The sequence below is a fragment of the Lepidothrix coronata genome, unplaced genomic scaffold (assembly GCF_001604755.1).
Source record: "Lepidothrix coronata isolate B3197 unplaced genomic scaffold, Lepidothrix_coronata-1.0 Scaffold92, whole genome shotgun sequence".
Taxonomy (NCBI): Eukaryota; Metazoa; Chordata; class Aves; order Passeriformes; family Pipridae; genus Lepidothrix; species Lepidothrix coronata.
Window position 1 is genome coordinate 575643 of NW_016690272.1, and position 17142 is coordinate 592784.

The window sequence follows — 17142 nt, forward strand, 5'->3', positions numbered from 1 at the left end:
ATATTATTAATGAAAATATACTTATTAATACCAAAAAAGGGAATTGTTCTGGAGGAGGCAACAATTTTTTGTCCTTTTTTTTTTCTAAACATACCTCTTGCTGAAGTCTCTTCAGTTCAGCTTCCATCTGTTCAAGTTCTTGTTTACAGTCAAGCAGCTGCTCAGTCTTTTCCTCCCTTAAAAGAGAGAACACAAACCAGTGAAACGCGACCACAAAACCTGCTGATGATCATCTCCTTTGAGAACCAAAGGCTGAGATCCGTGACACTTCCACCCTCTAATCCACCATCTCAGGACATCACAGCCTTTAGGGTTTAGTCTTTAGCTAATCTTTTGAATTTGCTCAGACTTTTCCCAGTCCTTCAAGTTGTTCCCCAAGATTTCCTACTTGTGCAGGGCAGAAAACAGGGTGTAAAAAGAGAATACACATGAATATGTACCAGGAGACTCACACCCCAAAGGAAACTCAGAATTATTTCAGATAATACTCTAAATATTTTCCAACTACCACCGATGCATCCTGCCACAGATCAGGTAAAACCAATTTTAAAAGCACTTCTATACTTCTGTTCTATAGTTTTTCTTTTCCTTACAGAGGAGAAATAAGGTTTTCAGGTGCCTCTACTCAACTGAATAAGATTCTGCTTAAGAACCTTAATAATGTCATGAAACACATAATGAATTTTAGTTTTATGGAAACAAGTGTCTTAGTCTACTCAAATTTGTGATCAATTCTGACAGGACTCCTCCTTAAATTCCAACTAACACTTCTCAATCCTTCAAAAACGAGTTTGCTAAACAATCAGTAAGTGCAAAGGAAATAATTAATTGTCTCAAAGACACACAATACCTGATGTTCAATATTCAACTGCACCTCAGAACAAACAGAATTTGCTGCTGAAAAGACCTGCCCCATCCAGTATTGTATGATCTTAAGAGATATATTGCACACTGAAAGGTGTTACTGTGTTATTTCACATTTTGGAACGAATGGATAAGGGGGAAATAAGAGAATTGAATGGACTGAAATGCATAATACAATCTGAAAGCAAAACCATACTAATAAAAAACCAGATCTGTTTTAAACTAAACCAGAGCAGTTGTTCTCAAAAATGAGCCAATTTCACCATGACTGATGTTTTTGCAAGCAGACATTGTTTGGAAAAGGTCACTGAGAGCCTACAAACACAGGAGAGGCAGCTCAGTGCAGCATCCCTGCCCACAGACACAAGGGATCCTGGATTTCTGTCACTCTTCCACAACCATTCACACTCCTGTTGTTGTTCCACACAGCAAACCAGGTGTGCAACTTCCAGCTCCAAGGTTTCTGTACTCCAAGCCTCCAATCCCTGCTTTGCATCCGAGTGAAAACCAACCTTTATGGACCTTTTTATATGAAATTACAGTGGCTCCAGTGCCTGTTAAACCAGGTACAAAGGCCCAGTGCCGAAGCCAGATTAGGAATAAACATTAAGCTGAATATTTTCAACTGTGGAATTCACGTAATTTCAAATTAAATCAAATAGATGCAGCATTTTAACAGTGAATGCTGCAGCCAGAAGTTAATGTAGCCAAGTCTGGTGTTTTACAGATAGTGCTGCACGCAAAGGAAATTTATTTATGGACTGAAGAGTGTAAAATGTGAACTGTTCTGAGCCATCAGTGCTGCCCTAATTGCATCCTTCAGCTCCACGCTGGAGAGGATTGGACTAAATTATACAGAACATGCCAGTGTTCACTGTTTAGGCTATCTATTAACTGTCAATCAAACTAATAACAGCAATTTTTTCACTAATTTTCCTGGTGCAGCTGTTTATAGAATATCCTGGGCGGGCTCATTGCAGCAGCCACACAATGATACAGACATCAGGGAAAAAGAGCCCCCTCTTTTGTCCTCTGTTCCTCAGGAAGGCCACGGTGTGGTGGGGGAAGGGGATCCTGGGAGTCAATCAACGAGACACTTAATGCAGCCAGCTAGAAATGATCTGATCAACAAACTCTGACACCAGCAGGGCAGCAAACTGGCAAATGGGGCTCGTGCACCTTCAGCTGGTAATTTAATTCACCTGTCTCCTCTCTCTGCTGAATTTAAAAAAATAATCTTTATTTAAAGCTGTTTCTACACTATAGCAAGTCGCTGTACATGCTGAACCTCTTCAGGTTTAACATCTGTGTTCTTAGTTCAGGACACACACTTCACTCTGCTAAAACAACAGATTCTCCACAGGTCCATTATCATTCTTCTCTTCAAATTACCCTTCACTCTGCTCAGATTTGTTCCTAGACTTAAAGACAAAGCACCCACTGATACCTGCTGGATCAGGAGTAGCTTGCAGGAGAAAACAAGTGTCTGTGCAGACAAGAAACCTTTTACACAGAAAGAGATTAAGAGACGAGGGACAGGAAATTATTCTAGTGGAGATTTTTGTCCTGTCTGCAACAAATTTAAACACTTCATGAAGCATGAATGAACCATAGGTGTGCTTCCAACACGAAGCAGGTCATTGAGAAAGAACCTGCTGCTGAGCAGGAATTACTCCTGAACTACCTCCTTTTAAAAAGGATATTTTTATCACTGATCCCTGAATGGTCAGCACACAGCTCTTGCTTCCAGTCCCCACCTGCCTGCCCCGTGTAATTGTTGTTGAGTGTGTCACCCCAGAGCTGCCTCAACTGCAGAGATATTCTCTCAGGAACACAGCTGAACACACAAGTACTAAAACTGCAGTCAGACATTCATTAAGGATAATGAACAACAGAGCAAGCACAAAGAGCGTGCCTCTGAAACAACAATATTTACAAAATATGTAAGAGCAAAAGGGCTGCATTAAATTAGCTGTGAGTACTTCCAAGAGATGAGTTCTGTGGAGCAAAGAGCCCGTTACTGTGCTGTAACACGCTCCAGACACTGCTCAAACACAGCCAGTTTTTCAGGGTGCTCTGAGCACTGAAGACACAGAACTGGCACTGAGTTCAGCGTGTTCATGGCTAAAACATCCATATGATCCAGAATACAAACCCAGACAGGCACAGGTGAAAAGCTGTGTTTGTCACCTGGCTCCACAAACCCGTTCCAATTATAAAAACGCGCTTCCAAAAAAACCACGTCAACCAATGTTTGAAAGGACGAAGGATTTGCCTGAAGACCACTCCCAGTGTGCCAAAATGAACGTTTTCAACTGAACACAGGTACTCACAGCTCCTGCCTGAGCCTCCTGATCTTGGCTTTAGCATCTGCCAGCTCCACAGAGAGGTGCTGCCGGCTCTCCGTGCGCTTCATGCCGGGGGAGCCGCACGGGGACTGCGCCGCCGACGCGTGAGGTAGGAAACGGAGACAGTCCCGCTCCTCCGACAGCTCGATGATGGTCTGGCATGGGGGGAAAACAAGGACAGGGAGGAAAAATACACAACTGCCCTCAGACAGCCACCAACCTGCACCTTTAACAAACCAAAGGCCGGAGCGATGCAGGAATAGCAGAAAGGTTTCGACCCCTTGTCCTAGTTAGAACAGTTGGGACCAGTTCATCACTGGATGGGTGGAACCCAAAACTGTGCATTCTACAGCCTTCCATGCCATTGCCCAGAAACTGTTCTCAATAGGCCATTTACACCCTCTGCCCAGAGCACCCCTGACTCCTCAGGCTATAAACTGGGTGTTAAGAGGCCCATGAGACAGGAGGATGCTCCTGTGCTCACACCCATTGTGGAACTCCCTGCCCTGAGGGAGGGACTGGGCATTCCTGCCTGAACTGGAGGATAGATAATCTTGGAGTCCTGGAACTTTTTTAACCACTTGTGGCATCCAGAGGAAGACTGAGACCACTACTCTCAACCAGCCTGCGACCACCACTCTCAACAGACTGCAACCACCACTCTCAACTAGACTGCACCAGCACTCTCACCAACAGGTGTTTTCCCCTCTCCTTTTCCTTTGATCTCAGGGGGCCCAAGGAACACCACTCTGTTCATGCCCCAGGGTGATGGGTTATACAGTTGGGTTTTGTGGGTTAAACCCAACTGTTTGTCTGTATAATCGTACTTATTGTATTATTTTATTAAATTGTTATTCTGATTTATAATCTCTCTTTTGAGTTGAGTTCATTTCCCTGCTGGTTTACCTTTAAACCAGCACACCCCTAAGGAAGTTCGAAGCCCTGCTTGTGCCCCTACACCCACAAAGCAAAGAGCCACAGGTGTTTAACAGGAGCGTTTGGGCTCCTTTATTTTTAACTGGAAATTTAGACTTTTAAGTGCACAACATTCTCAGTGCTCAGAATGGATTGGTGAGTGAAAAGCAAGAATTCCTGGGACATGAGGATAAATGGGTGTCTCCAAAGATGCTCTCTGGTGGCAGCAGCATCCCTGCCAGCTGAGGGGCTAACCTGGCACCACTGAGATGGTTCAGAACTTGTAATGGTTATTAAACACATTTCTGTTTCTTCACTCTCACACAGCCTCATGATAATCCTGGCCTTGTATTTCCCTTCCCAGCCCCAATCCGTACCTCTGAGTGCTCATCTCTCTCATCTATAAGTCTTTTCAAATGCAGTGCCATGTTTTTCAAGAGAGGTTCAACATACTCCTGTGTCAGCACAATGACATCCATCCACTGCAGATCAAACACGTTCTCCTGGTTGTGAGTTACCTACACGGGACAGAATGAGAGAGAAAAAACATCCTCTGGGACTTGTCAGAGCAGAAAGGGAGCACAAAGAAAGTAAAGCTGCAACCCTGTGAGTTAAATCCTCTAGGCAAGGTCGAAAATATTAATATATTCATTTAATAGATTAAATTGTATGTAATGGAAGAGTTTTTGTCTACCTGAGAGCAGCCCCTTGTACCTCTGGCAAAACAAAAAGCCAGACATATTAGACCATGACCATGACATATCAGACATCACAAACATGGGATTGGGATTATATTTTATAAATAAATCTGCACATGAAAACGTCACTAAACTTAATTTGCTGTAACTCTTAAGAATGCCTTGAAGCAACAGACTTGCTTCCTGGTACTGCTTTAACAGTGTAACCCAAAAATGCTCCGACACAAAATCTTTTTGTGAATCAAGTGAAAAAACAAAGACTTTTTTCTGCTTACTGAAACCTCTGGATAGGCAAATCACACGTTTGATTGACCTGCTTTTGAACAAATGCAGTTCATCTTCCTACAGCACAGCATTACACCTCAAAAAAAAATAAATTAAAAGCCCAAAAAAGCCCCTCAATGTACCTCCTGAATATGGGCTGCAACAGCTGCTCTGGTGTCAAAATCCAGGCCTTGGATCCTTTCGATAAATTCTTCTTTTTTCTGACACTAAAAATAAAGACACCTATTTTATACATCTATCAGCACAAGTATTTTCAGTCCTCTTTTATATTTCTAAGATTTACAACTTATAAAGTTGCCATTGCAATGTTCCCATGACTCAATTATTACTCAGTCCTTCTGCTGACCAATAAAACCCTTGGTTTATATCATGCTACAGCAATTATAGCTCTTCAACACTAATTTAATGATAAAGAAAAAATAGGTTGAAATGGGGCAAGGAAGAGTTTTCTTAAAATAGCTCCTTATTCAAATTTTATGATAGTGTATTTATTAAATACATGAAACAGATGCAGTAAGATGTATCAGCAAGATAATTCTTCAGTAGTTTACTGTTTTCTTCCTTTCTTTACAGCATCAGGTAAATGAACACTATTGAAATGAATAAACTATCAGAAATTCCATGTTTTGTGCACTAAGAGGTGTAGGGTTATAGCCATTTTAACTGTCAGGATATTCAGATTTTAGTAGCACTGGAGGAAGGGAGGACTAAGTTTTACACCACCTCAGGTATTAAAATAGTAAGAAAAGAGATCAGGAGCAGTTAAAACAATTCCATACAGACATAAACATAATTAAACCCACCTGAACTGCACAACCAAGTAAAAGCAGGAGGAGCTTTTTTACTTCTTCAGTACCTGGCTCTAAGGAGAAGACAAGAAGAAAAAATGGTAGGTGTAAAAAGGTAATTTGGGCTTCTTCCCCTACCCCTCAGAAAACATCAGGTTTTCTCACTATTTCCACTAATTTATGTTAACCTTGTTTAGAAAACAGAGGAGGAAAGCCCCATCTTTCCACCTTTCAGCTTAGTGCTTTTTGCCATTTCACTGCCAATTTTCTGAGTTAAAAACCCAACATCCATAATAGAATAATTTGAAGCGGACAAAAAACCCCACAAATTCAGCCCTTGGAACAGCAACACTTCAGAGGGACGTTTTTAGGAGCACTCTGGAGACCTACAATCAAGTTTTCAGTGGTCACCTCAGGCACCTCCAGGTAAGTTCCACCAGTGTTTAAATTCCCTGCCACCCCCGAGCTGGCAGAGTTAGGTGACAAGTTCACTTAAACTCTTCCCCAAAGCTGCATTAGATATTCATCTGCACATCAAAAAAAATCAAAATGTATTTCCAAATCTGGCCTTAAGCATCTTAATCTCCTAAAGAAGCTTAAGTGAAAGAACTCTGTTTACAGATTAGTAAAAAACGTTTCTTACTTTTCACATTCAGAACGTCCCCGTCTTGCTACTAAATATAGAAATAACAGTCTATATCTAGAATATAAATGCCATGAAGCAAAGCCTTCGAGGAGGGCAAAATAGCTCAGGCATTGACTCAGCCCACTTCTTTCAGAGGGAGCTAAATTATGGGGATAATCCCAATGAACACGGAATGTTAGGTTTTTTTCCAAGGGAGGTTTAGCCAAGTTACGAAGAACATGAACTCAAATGGGAGATTTTTTATCATTTATACACTTCCTGCATCCCTAAGTCTCGAGCTGGGAAGCCTTTTAGGTGAAAACAGAAAAAACATCAATGAATGTTTTTTACCAGAAGCCACTTTGGCTGAAAAGGGGGAATTCCACCTGGCTGCCTGTCTCAATGAAGGTTAACTGGAATACTGCAACAGGAGGAATCTATCTCAACAGCTCACATCCTACATTCTTTTATCCCAATAAATTAATCACACTTCTTTATTTTTTAAGCAAGCCCTGAACTCCTCTCCACTCCCCATCTCCTGACTGGCTTTTAAACACCCACCTGATTATTGCTGCCTTGTCTTTGTCCCCCATTCCCTGAAGGAACACTGCAAAATACTGACCAACCTCAGCTTCCCTCTGCTGCCAAACATCCTGTGCATTTTGCTTCCTTTCCCTCCACCACAAACACAGAAATAATCATTCTCTTCTACCCCCTCCACCACAAACACAGAAATAATCATTCTCTTCTACACCCTCCAACTCGCTGCTTGAACTTTGTCCCTTACCCTGTGCTCCCCTTTGATCTTCCCTGTGCTCACTCTTATCCCTGACTTTCATACTCCCTCTCATCCCTGACTTTCCCTCCTCTCCTGGATGGCTCCCTCAGAAAAAGGGCCTTGCTTTAATCTCCCCTTTCCCCTGTTAAAGGCCTTTTTCCTTGTCATTATCTCCTCTCCCCTTTCCCCCTGTAATTTAATTTCCCATTTCCAGGCTGCAGCTCCTCTCCTCCAGTTTTCTCCTCCAACTGGCTTCCTGCCAATTAGCTCAGCTGAGATGTTTCCTGATAAAGTCCCTGATGACCTGTTTTGTCAGAGCTCAAACCCAGCATTCCACCTGCATTTCCCTGGCTGAGCCAACTGCCTCCCATGGAGCCAGACACGTTTCTCTTCCTTAAATCTCATCTGCTCCTGCAATTCCTGATCTTGTGCTATTTCTCTACTGATCATTCCTTAAGGGGAACAACCAGGAGACATTCCTGTGAGAAATCCCAGCTCCAGCCCAAGCTTTAGTGGAGCAAATCCGAGTGATTATCAGAGCCTTGACTTTTGCTGCGGGGCCTCGCCTTGGGGGCAATCACATTTACACTGCAGGCCTCTCCAAGGGTTTAACAGCCCTGCACTTGCCCACCAAATAAAGCTTAAAAATCCATTTTGGAACGAGATCCTTCTCAAGCTGACACAGCAAGGCCTGACTTCCAAAGGGGAAAGGTTCAGGAGGGACCCCAAAGGAACGGGCCTATCTCTGGATTCAGACCCAGCTCCGTGAGGGACTCGGGCAGGAATGTGAAACACCTGCAAGAACGTTGCCCAAACATAACAATTCTTTTTTAATACGAGGGCTGTGCTACAGGGAAGTCCTGATTTTCTCTCCCAAACCCACAGGAGAGCAATGCACACACCAGCTGCCAAACCACAGAAGCTGCACAGGTTTGGCTGAGATCCCAAAACACGAAGACATCTCCTTATTAATGACAAGGCATAGATTTTTTATGTGTACAACTAAATACAGTCTTATCTCTGTGGGGTTTTATAGTGCAGTTTTAATAAAATTTCACCTTATACTACACAATACCAAGACACTTTGTCTCAGTATCTCGAAGAGAACAATAAACATCACTAAAAACTCAATGACCGGGTTTTTTTTCGAATCTGTTTTTTCCATTAAATCCACGGAGTCTTTCGAAAACCTTAAGAAAGTCTGGAATCAAAATAGGAAAGCATGGTGCATTCCATTGTCTTGGAAAAGAAGAGACCACATTGACACCACTTCTTGTGCATATGACAGCAGCTACACACAGAGAAACTCAAAAGGCTGTGACCTCAGCAGCAAAAGCAGCAATATCCAAAAGCAGCAGGTAAAAAAAGAATTAAAAAGCAAGATATCTACATAAATGGGATGTGTGCAGATGGGATATGGAAAATACCAAGGTTATGAACCTTGGGATTGCAAAGTGAGGAAACACAGATGGTTCTTCTGGCTCATGAGAAAGCCCTGGTGTCACAGACACGGAAGCATGGACAGGAGACATCCCAAATAAATAAAACAAGCCAGGGGAAGCTGCACAGCCTGTTAGAGGAGTTCCTAACCTCTCTGCTGAGGTGTCAGAACATCAGGAGAACCTGGGACACATTAGACCCAAGTAAATAAACTCTGCCCCATCCAGAGTGGCTCCATGCAGGCCAGGTGTGTCTGCTCCGTGCTTCTGGAATTGAGAGCATGGTGCAGAGATTCCCAGGAGGCTGTGGACAGTCAGCTGGCTCCACACAGGCTAAGTGTCCTGGGCTCAAAATTGCAACTCTCAGAGCTGGAAGCAGAGAAGGTGGGAGCATGGAGAAGACAGTGTCAGTTCGGGGGAGAAAGCAAGAAGGTCAGAGCAATAACTGTCAGGTAAGGATGCAAGAGAAGCAGAGGATCTGGGGGGAGGAAAAACAGGGATTAGGAGCTGGATCAAGTGAGATGCATTGAATTTCCTCAGCGGTGACACAGGTGAAGGAAGTTGGAAGTGCAGGAGCTGGGAGTACAGGAAACTTAAACTCTGTGCTATCACTGGCTCACTGGTCGCTGGGAAATGAACTCTGGTCCAACATAAATCCTGAGAGAGGGACAAATCACATTTCTGCATAGTGTGGACCCCTTGTGTGAACAAAGAAAGCCATTATTAAATCATTAAACCATTCCTAATCATCATTAACCCACTTATTTGCCAAAGCATTCACACCATTTTCTGTCGAAAGGCTCGATCCTATATGAATTTTATTTCCAGTGAACTCACACAAATTATCACAGCAGTGCACATTTTTATCTTAGTCAAAAATAAACTTACCAGAAAAGGGATTTTTGCCAATTATTAACACGTTTGGCAAAGACATCATGATGAGCTGCTGCAAGTTCTCCTGTAAAAGTTAATTACAATGTCGTTTACACCATATGCATTGAAGGAAAGCAAACATCAAATACCAACAACCACTAGTGTTACATAAATAGTTTGAATTTTTTCAGGTCTTAATGCATAGATGTTAAACACTTAATTATCTGGACTCTAATTAAAAAAAAACAAACTTACAGGCTATGAGTTAGTGCTACAAAGGCCCTGTTTTACTGGTTTGCACGGTCATCTCCACACAGCAAAATCCTCTCGTGGCAATGAGCTGGCTTATGGATCTTAAGCCCACTAGATCCTCAGTGAGAATGCAGCAAAACCCCTTTAAATTATTATGTTTGTGTTTCTCTGGGTAAGTTATCGATAAATGTTTATTTTCTTGGCTCTAAGCTGCACTTATGGTGCAAAACATCAATTTCCTCTCCCCTCCATGAGTCTCTTTGGCTTCCCCAAAAGGGGGATGTGAAAATCCCCGGGGGGCTTTGGTGCAGTGACACTGGGACAGCTGTGAGCACAAAGGTACAGCCCCCTGCTTGCACAGTGCCATGGAACTGGATGGAAGTGCCAGCCACCAGCTCTGCCTGTCTGTCCCCCACACTCCAGCAATGGAGAGGTGCCCTGGCCAGGACCGGCTGTAATCGGGTCAAATCCTCAGTCTAGACAGAGCCTAATTCTCCTGAAGCAGAGTAGTCTTTCTCCTATTCCCAGATGTTTATTCCCAGCAGATGCCATCCCAGAGCAGCTCGGGAGCCAGGCTTTTTGTTTTTCCACAGTGACAGAGTCACTAATACAGAAAATGTTCCTGCTCCAAGGCAATGTATTCCAGTATGAGGTGTCACACTCCAGCCTAAAAACCTAACCTAAGAAAAGCCCAATAGTCCTTCAAAAACACCTGTAGAAATTATTAGTTATAGCTGTACTTGAAAGTTCCCACCAGTTAATACAGGACATAAAAAATTACACCTGAATGGATTAATACTAGACTGAAAAATATGTGCTTTCACAGCACATGCCTGAGACAAATCATGGGGAGGGAGAAAGCAGCTTTGACCTACTCAGAGATCATAAATTTCAACCAAGCTGTACTATCCCCTTGATAAAGACAATTTTCAAAGAAATGAAGATATGAAGGGGCACCACAGGATGTTTTAAATCTATACAGAACAGATAAAACACGAGGAATTCAACGAATATTTATAGCTACCATGAAAGAAAACCAAATATTGCTACAAACTGGGGGCTTGGTGGCTTTTTTGTTGGGTTTTTTTGGTGATAGCCCCAATAATTGCATGCTGCTGTCATAAAGCTGATCACACCATACCACGAGGCAGGGTGTGAGCAGCAGTAACCAAAAAAATGACACTATCAGCTGTTTCCTTACAACACCAACCAAAAAATGACACTATCAGCTGTTTCCTTACAACACCTCTGCCTCGCTCCAGAGGTGTGTGCCACCTCCTCTGTCACCCTGCATTAACTCCAGCCCTGCTCCCAACCTGTGTGTCCTTCTGAACTCGCCAGAAAAAACTTCTAGAAAAAAGCTCACAGATTTTTTAACTCTTGTTTAACCTGCAAAAAATCAATTCAGCCCGTTTACAAAATTCTGCCTTGCTTGTACAAACTTTTAGAGCTCAGGAGTATTTCCTTTCCTAAAGCTTTACACATACCATTTTAATTTTGCATGTTATGTCCTCCCAGAGCAGCTTTTTTTGACAAGCACAAACTGATGCAATTGTTTGCTAAAACTGAGAGGGCATTTTCCACAGATGTTATAAAATCACATGGAATAAACTCAGACAGACAAGCTCACAATAAGAAGCTTTAAGAGTTAGGTTAACATAATGCTAAAAATTAAAAATCCTCATGCCCATGTTTGATTCCTGCTGTAATATTCCAGGCAGGGAGAAATAGCAGATCTCAGCACAGCCACTGCTTTCCACGTTCACTGCTCCTGGATCTCAGGCGGACACAGGGAACACTGGGAAGCACTCAGGTGTGAGAGCTCCCACTCCAGGCTATGGGAGGCCTCTCAGTTCGATTCCAGGGCATCCATCAAGCCCAGGATTTCCTGCCTGGGGGGATTTCACAGGTGACAGGAACTCAACTGACCCTTCCTTGGAGTTTGCTGAGCTGCCTCTCCCACACAGCCCCGGCTCTGCTCTGAGCTGGAGGGGGAGCAAGGGCTCCAGCCCATCCTTTATCCCCCAAACAAATCCTTATTCCTGCTAAAACACAAGCTGTGCAGTGTTTCCATGTTCCCTCACACGAGGCACCTCACAAGTCCAAGAAACTGGGGAGGGAAAGGGGGAAAAGTGTGTAAAACAGTTAAAAGTGTTGTTCGATCTTCAAAGGCGTGGTTTAACATTTCTTAAATAAAAATGCTTTTTTAACTTAAAAAAAAAGATATAATAAATTCTTTCTCTCACAAAGGTTTGGAGCAACATCCCCAATCCTGAACATTCACCCAACTGCCAGGAATTCTGCCTGGTCCTGGAGCACTGGGACTGGCTGATACCACGAGGCCAGTGGAGCACAGGGAATGCTTTGTATTCCAATAAAGATCAATCCCGTCAGTGCCTGTGCCTTCTGCTGCACCAGTTGTGGAGCACTAATGCCTGGTGGAAAACCACTTCCATTAGGAAAAAGAAAAGCATCTGGGTCATAGCAGGCAGCACATAAACCCACGTGCAGGGGCTGCCAAGGACAGAATGACGGGAAGCGCTGGAATAACGTCCGCTGGCCGGTCCCGGCAGCGACAGCTGGGAATTCTCCCTGCACTCGGGAGTTTGGGAAAGCACACGCTCCATGTGTGCACAGGAGGGGCACAGACATCAGCACAGGCCAGGCCAGGATGCACAGGGAGAGGCAGAGCAAAGGTTTTGTCCCGCTGAAAATCAAATTAATTCTGAACCCAATGTGTTTTGTCCCGTTTTTCTCACGAAAACTCCGCTGGTAACGTTAAATGCACGTGCAATGATCTCCCTCACAGGAACAAAACTTGCTGCAGCTCACAAATATCAACCAGCAGTATTTACTGTACTGCAGGAGTAATTTAATACACAGAGTATCTGTTACATTAACAGATCATCATTCACATATCAGTGTTTCCACTACAGCTGTAAATTAAACATGATAAAACATCTGACCAGATATATAAACAACCATTCCTCCAAGTATCTCGAAATATTCATCTTATTTTTCTTACATTCAAAGGCATGGTTATAAAAGAACACTTAGCAATAATTCCAGGCAAAGCACAACACAAGAAACAATTACTGACCTGATAGTAAGTTTTGATTTGTTTCACCAAAATAGACAAATTTTGAATCCTTAACGAGGCATCATTGTTGACTTTTTTGTTTATCCTCTGATTGGCAGACTTTGGATTGCTGCAAGAGAAAACAGGGACCAAAGAGAATAAACTGAACCCACTGAACATGAATCTTGAAACCCTCTCCATAAAGCTAAAGGTACACTTTATGTGTACCTTATAAAATGCTGTTTTGCTATCATGAGGCACAAGAAGCAATGCCATTTTTGGCTTTTAGAACACAAAATGAAATACGTCATGCTAACACATATTAAATTATTTTAAATATATTTACAGATGATTGAGACCTGTCAACAAAGGGGTTATTGACTGGTATGTTGTCATGTGTTATCACACACCACCAAAGTTTTCTCTGGCTTCAGAGAGGAAATCAACCTCTCCTTCCTTCCCAAAGCAGAAAGGACCTGAGGAAATGCAGATGAGTCACCCTTTTTGAATACCTCAGGACACAGCGAGTTATTAACACACACAGGACACTGTGACAACCTTTCCTTGGGATTTTCCACGGCAAACACCACAGAATCAAAGCACTCCCCCTCAACACCCTCCTGAAGCTTTAAACAATCCCTGAGGGATGGCCAAAGTGAAGTTCCTTTTACAGAGACACTCGATGCAGTTGCACAACACAACTTGTGCTGTTTAATGGCATTATTGTGCAGTTTAATGACATTATTATCAGCTAAATGAGCAGCTGGCTGGGCTGCTGAGCTCCAAGCAGAAAGCACCAACCTCCCCCTGGCAGAACTTTGCCTTTCACAGCTTGCTCAACTTCCAGCACACCAGAATTTTTAAAGGATATATATTGATGTCTTTCCTTCAGTTTACTGCTCTCAGCATTTCCTGGCTCATAAGGACATATAGAAATAAGGAAGGTGCTGGGAAAGGAAGACGGGTCGTATATAAAATGCACCACCAACACACAGCCATTTATGAAATAAAAGCAGTAAGCACAGCACCCTTTTTTTGTATATGTGAACATAAATCTAGGAAAATTGGGACATGGGTAATTGCCTCATTCCCAAATGCTCATCACCACGATCCTAAAAATACTATAAACAATTACAAGTACATCTGAGAATAATGCATCAGCCCAAACTGTGTGACTGAGGTGTCACCTTGGATTTATTAGTTCAGCCAACCTGTGGCTGCAGGAGGAACCAAAGGGGCTAAAAATAACTCCTCTTTGCAGATGCACAGAACTGAACTCCTTTCCACGCTGAATTCATTCAAATTTGTTAAAATCAAAGAGAAAATCCACGATAAACCCTGCTGACCTACAGAGATCAGCTGAAGTCTCCTATTTCTACATTCATATCTCCAAAAGGCCGATTTGGGGCCCTTAATCTTCATGTTTAATCTTAATGACCACGGGATTATCTCCGGGCTTTTTCATCATCTTCAGCGGCGGCGTTTCTGCAGCCCCACGTTGGAGAGGACTCTCCCTGCAGAGCACTCAAAGCACAGGGCACTGGAGCTTCCTGGATATTGTCATAGCTCTCATTTCGGGCATCAACACAAAACTCAGCGTGCAACCACAGGAATTCAGAACACAAATGTCACCAAAGCCCAGGCTTTGCATTTTCCCATTCCAGAAGCTCTGCTGGAATATTTAGACTGGTCTAGGCAGAAGGCATTCAACTTTTTTTTTTCTTAAATCCTTTTTTTTTTTTTGGCATGAATTGCAGGAAACTGTTTACTGAGATTGTGAATTTTTTGCTGGGAAAACTTGGGCCACTGATGTGCTCTGGAACTGCATCTTGACCAAACTCAGAGTCCAGTTATAGGATGCTCTGCTAGGGCAGATGATCAACAATTAAAATCAGAATGTCATGCTAGGGCAGATGATCACTCTTGGGACAACCTGGAGCACAGAACAAATTTATTTTAATAATTTAAATTTTTTCCCAAAACATTACGGCAACGGGTCCAACAGAAACCCCCAAACTCCGAATTTCCTTCACATTTTTCAGCAGAACTTTAAAACAGGAAACGGTGACAAGAAGTTGAACCCCTTGCTTTTGAGGATCAACAAAACCAAGGTGCTTGGATACCAGTAACACTGCTAATCTCTACCAATCATTTCTAATTTAATTAAACAAGTACCCTCAACAGCTCACTACAGGTAGCAGATTTCTTGATCGTTTTTGTTGGAGAGTGTTGTATTGTCTCATTACTCCTCAAGCAAGGGAGGTGAGTTATCTTTGACACTCTCAATTAACATGTTAGCCATGACTAAGATGTCTTAATCTGTCCCTCTCAAGAGGAAATACCACAGCCCGATGTTGGCTCCACATTTTCCATCATATATTCTTTGTAGAATTGCACTTTGCCAGACTGGTCCAAGCCAGGACATACTGATTTTCTGACCATGCATTCAAAATAACTAATGAAACACAAGGTGCAACTGTTTTTCCTGCACAAAGATAAAAAAATCTAAACATAAAACTGCCCAAACCTGTATGGCTTAAAAGAACAGCTATAAACTAGTTTACATTTTCTGAAAATTCACTGAAGATTTTAATAGATTACTTCTATTCATATATTGAATTGTTTAATTTTTATGACCAATAAAATGCTTATAATAATTACATTTTTTTAATGCAAAACAGCTCTCTTTATTAGAATACATTTGGTCCAATACCACTGAAATAAACTGGTACATGCTGTCGGGAATACAGGAGGCAAATGAAACCATTTTGGAGTATAAACTGGTTCCAAAACAGACCTTTGTAAGAGATATGGTTTTAAAAAGCTGGTTTTAAAGCTGAGATTCTGGTGGCTACTATAACCAATTTTAAGGCCATGATCTGCTCGTTTTTCTGAGGTGGAGATGCTCAACTGCTTCAGTGGCAAACAGCCCAGCAAAATAGGGCAAATCTGTGCACAAGTCGATAGGAAGCAGAGCGGTGAAAGATCCCCTTCAGCAATTTTACATTTAAGAGCAACCTACTTCTGACAAGAGACATTAATTTCAGTGGCAGCAAAAGCAGGAGTATCCCCTCCCAGTGATGCATTAGTTTTAAAAACTCCTCATTGCAGGGGGAACCTGGGTGATTTGGAAATACTACCAGTGTCATGGATCGCGGATTGAGACTCCAAATAATCAGGGATTATGTGCCTTTCGTTTTTCATTGACCAAAATCTATCAGAAATGGGAATGTGATAGCTTAATGGCTTCATGCTTAAATCTGTGCAGACTGCAAACCAGTTGTGTCCCCTCCTGCCATCTGTTCCTTGATGGTACTTAATGATTAAGTCTGGTATCGCAACGCACCCTAATTTTAAATATTCCATTGTTTGGATCTATCTGGGTAAAGTGCAGTGAAATGCTGCAACAGCACTTGGGAAAAAATTCTGTGCAAGTGAACATCTCAAAGAGTAATAAATATTGACTGGTAGCCTGTGGTTCAGCATCCAGCAGCACAGCACTCACTTGCACAAGTAAATGTTGCTCGCTCACTAAAGTTAAATTTCTTGCAAAGTCCTTTTAACAACAATGCTGAGGCTCACTCTTGCTATCTTCCAAATATTTCAGTAATAACAGAATTTTTTGATAGATTTCAAGTAATAAAGCAGCCTTTCAATATTACTATTGGCAAGGAAACAATAAGCGTGCACAAAATGTGTTTTACAAAGAGATTTAATAGAGCAGTGTCCTTTTACTGACAAAGCAGTACAAAGTCAAAATAAAACTGGTGTCTTCGAGGGAGAATAACTGATAATATTTAATTGCTTAGACATTTGAAGCAACACCACAGTAAGTGGTACATTGAGGCAGTGAAGTTATCAGAAGCAGGTGGGACTAAAGGAGCACTGGGCTTCACCAGCTGATTGTCTGATCCATGGAAAAATCATCACTTTGGGACAGTGCTAAGGAATGGGGCAGATCCTGAATTTACCATATAACCAGTATCACACACGTTCTAGAAAGGCTGGGACAAGATGCCACCCTTCAAACTCCTCCTGCATCCACCTTTCCTACAGAACAATTCCTCACACAGACTGCCCGCTGCTGACCCTGCAGAGAACTAACTCAGCACGTGTTCATCTGAAAAACAGAGGCAATAAAATCCTCCTCCTCCCTCTTGCAGAGCACCAGGCAAGACTGTGCCAGCCCTGAGGCCGC

General features: G+C 42.4%; 1 protein-coding gene across 14 annotated transcripts in view; it reads right to left on the reverse strand.

The window, feature by feature from the left end:
• Positions 1–17142, reverse strand: part of CCDC88A (coiled-coil domain containing 88A) — a 63542-nt gene that overhangs the window by 36115 nt on the left and 10285 nt on the right. For all 14 annotated transcript variants that reach the window (XR_001875937.1, XM_017821767.1, XM_017821768.1 and 11 more), the window contains exons 3-9: positions 12966–13074; positions 9629–9698; positions 5914–5972; positions 5233–5316; positions 4505–4645; positions 3198–3367; positions 95–176 (exon numbers count right to left, since the gene is read on the reverse strand). Coding sequence is in view for 13 of the 14 variants with exons in the window: in XM_017821767.1 (XP_017677256.1) it covers positions 95–176; positions 3198–3367; positions 4505–4645; positions 5233–5316; positions 5914–5972; positions 9629–9698; positions 12966–13074 (715 nt within the window). In the remaining variant the exon portion in view is untranslated. The remainder of the gene's footprint in view (positions 1–94; positions 177–3197; positions 3368–4504; positions 4646–5232; positions 5317–5913; positions 5973–9628; positions 9699–12965; positions 13075–17142) is intronic.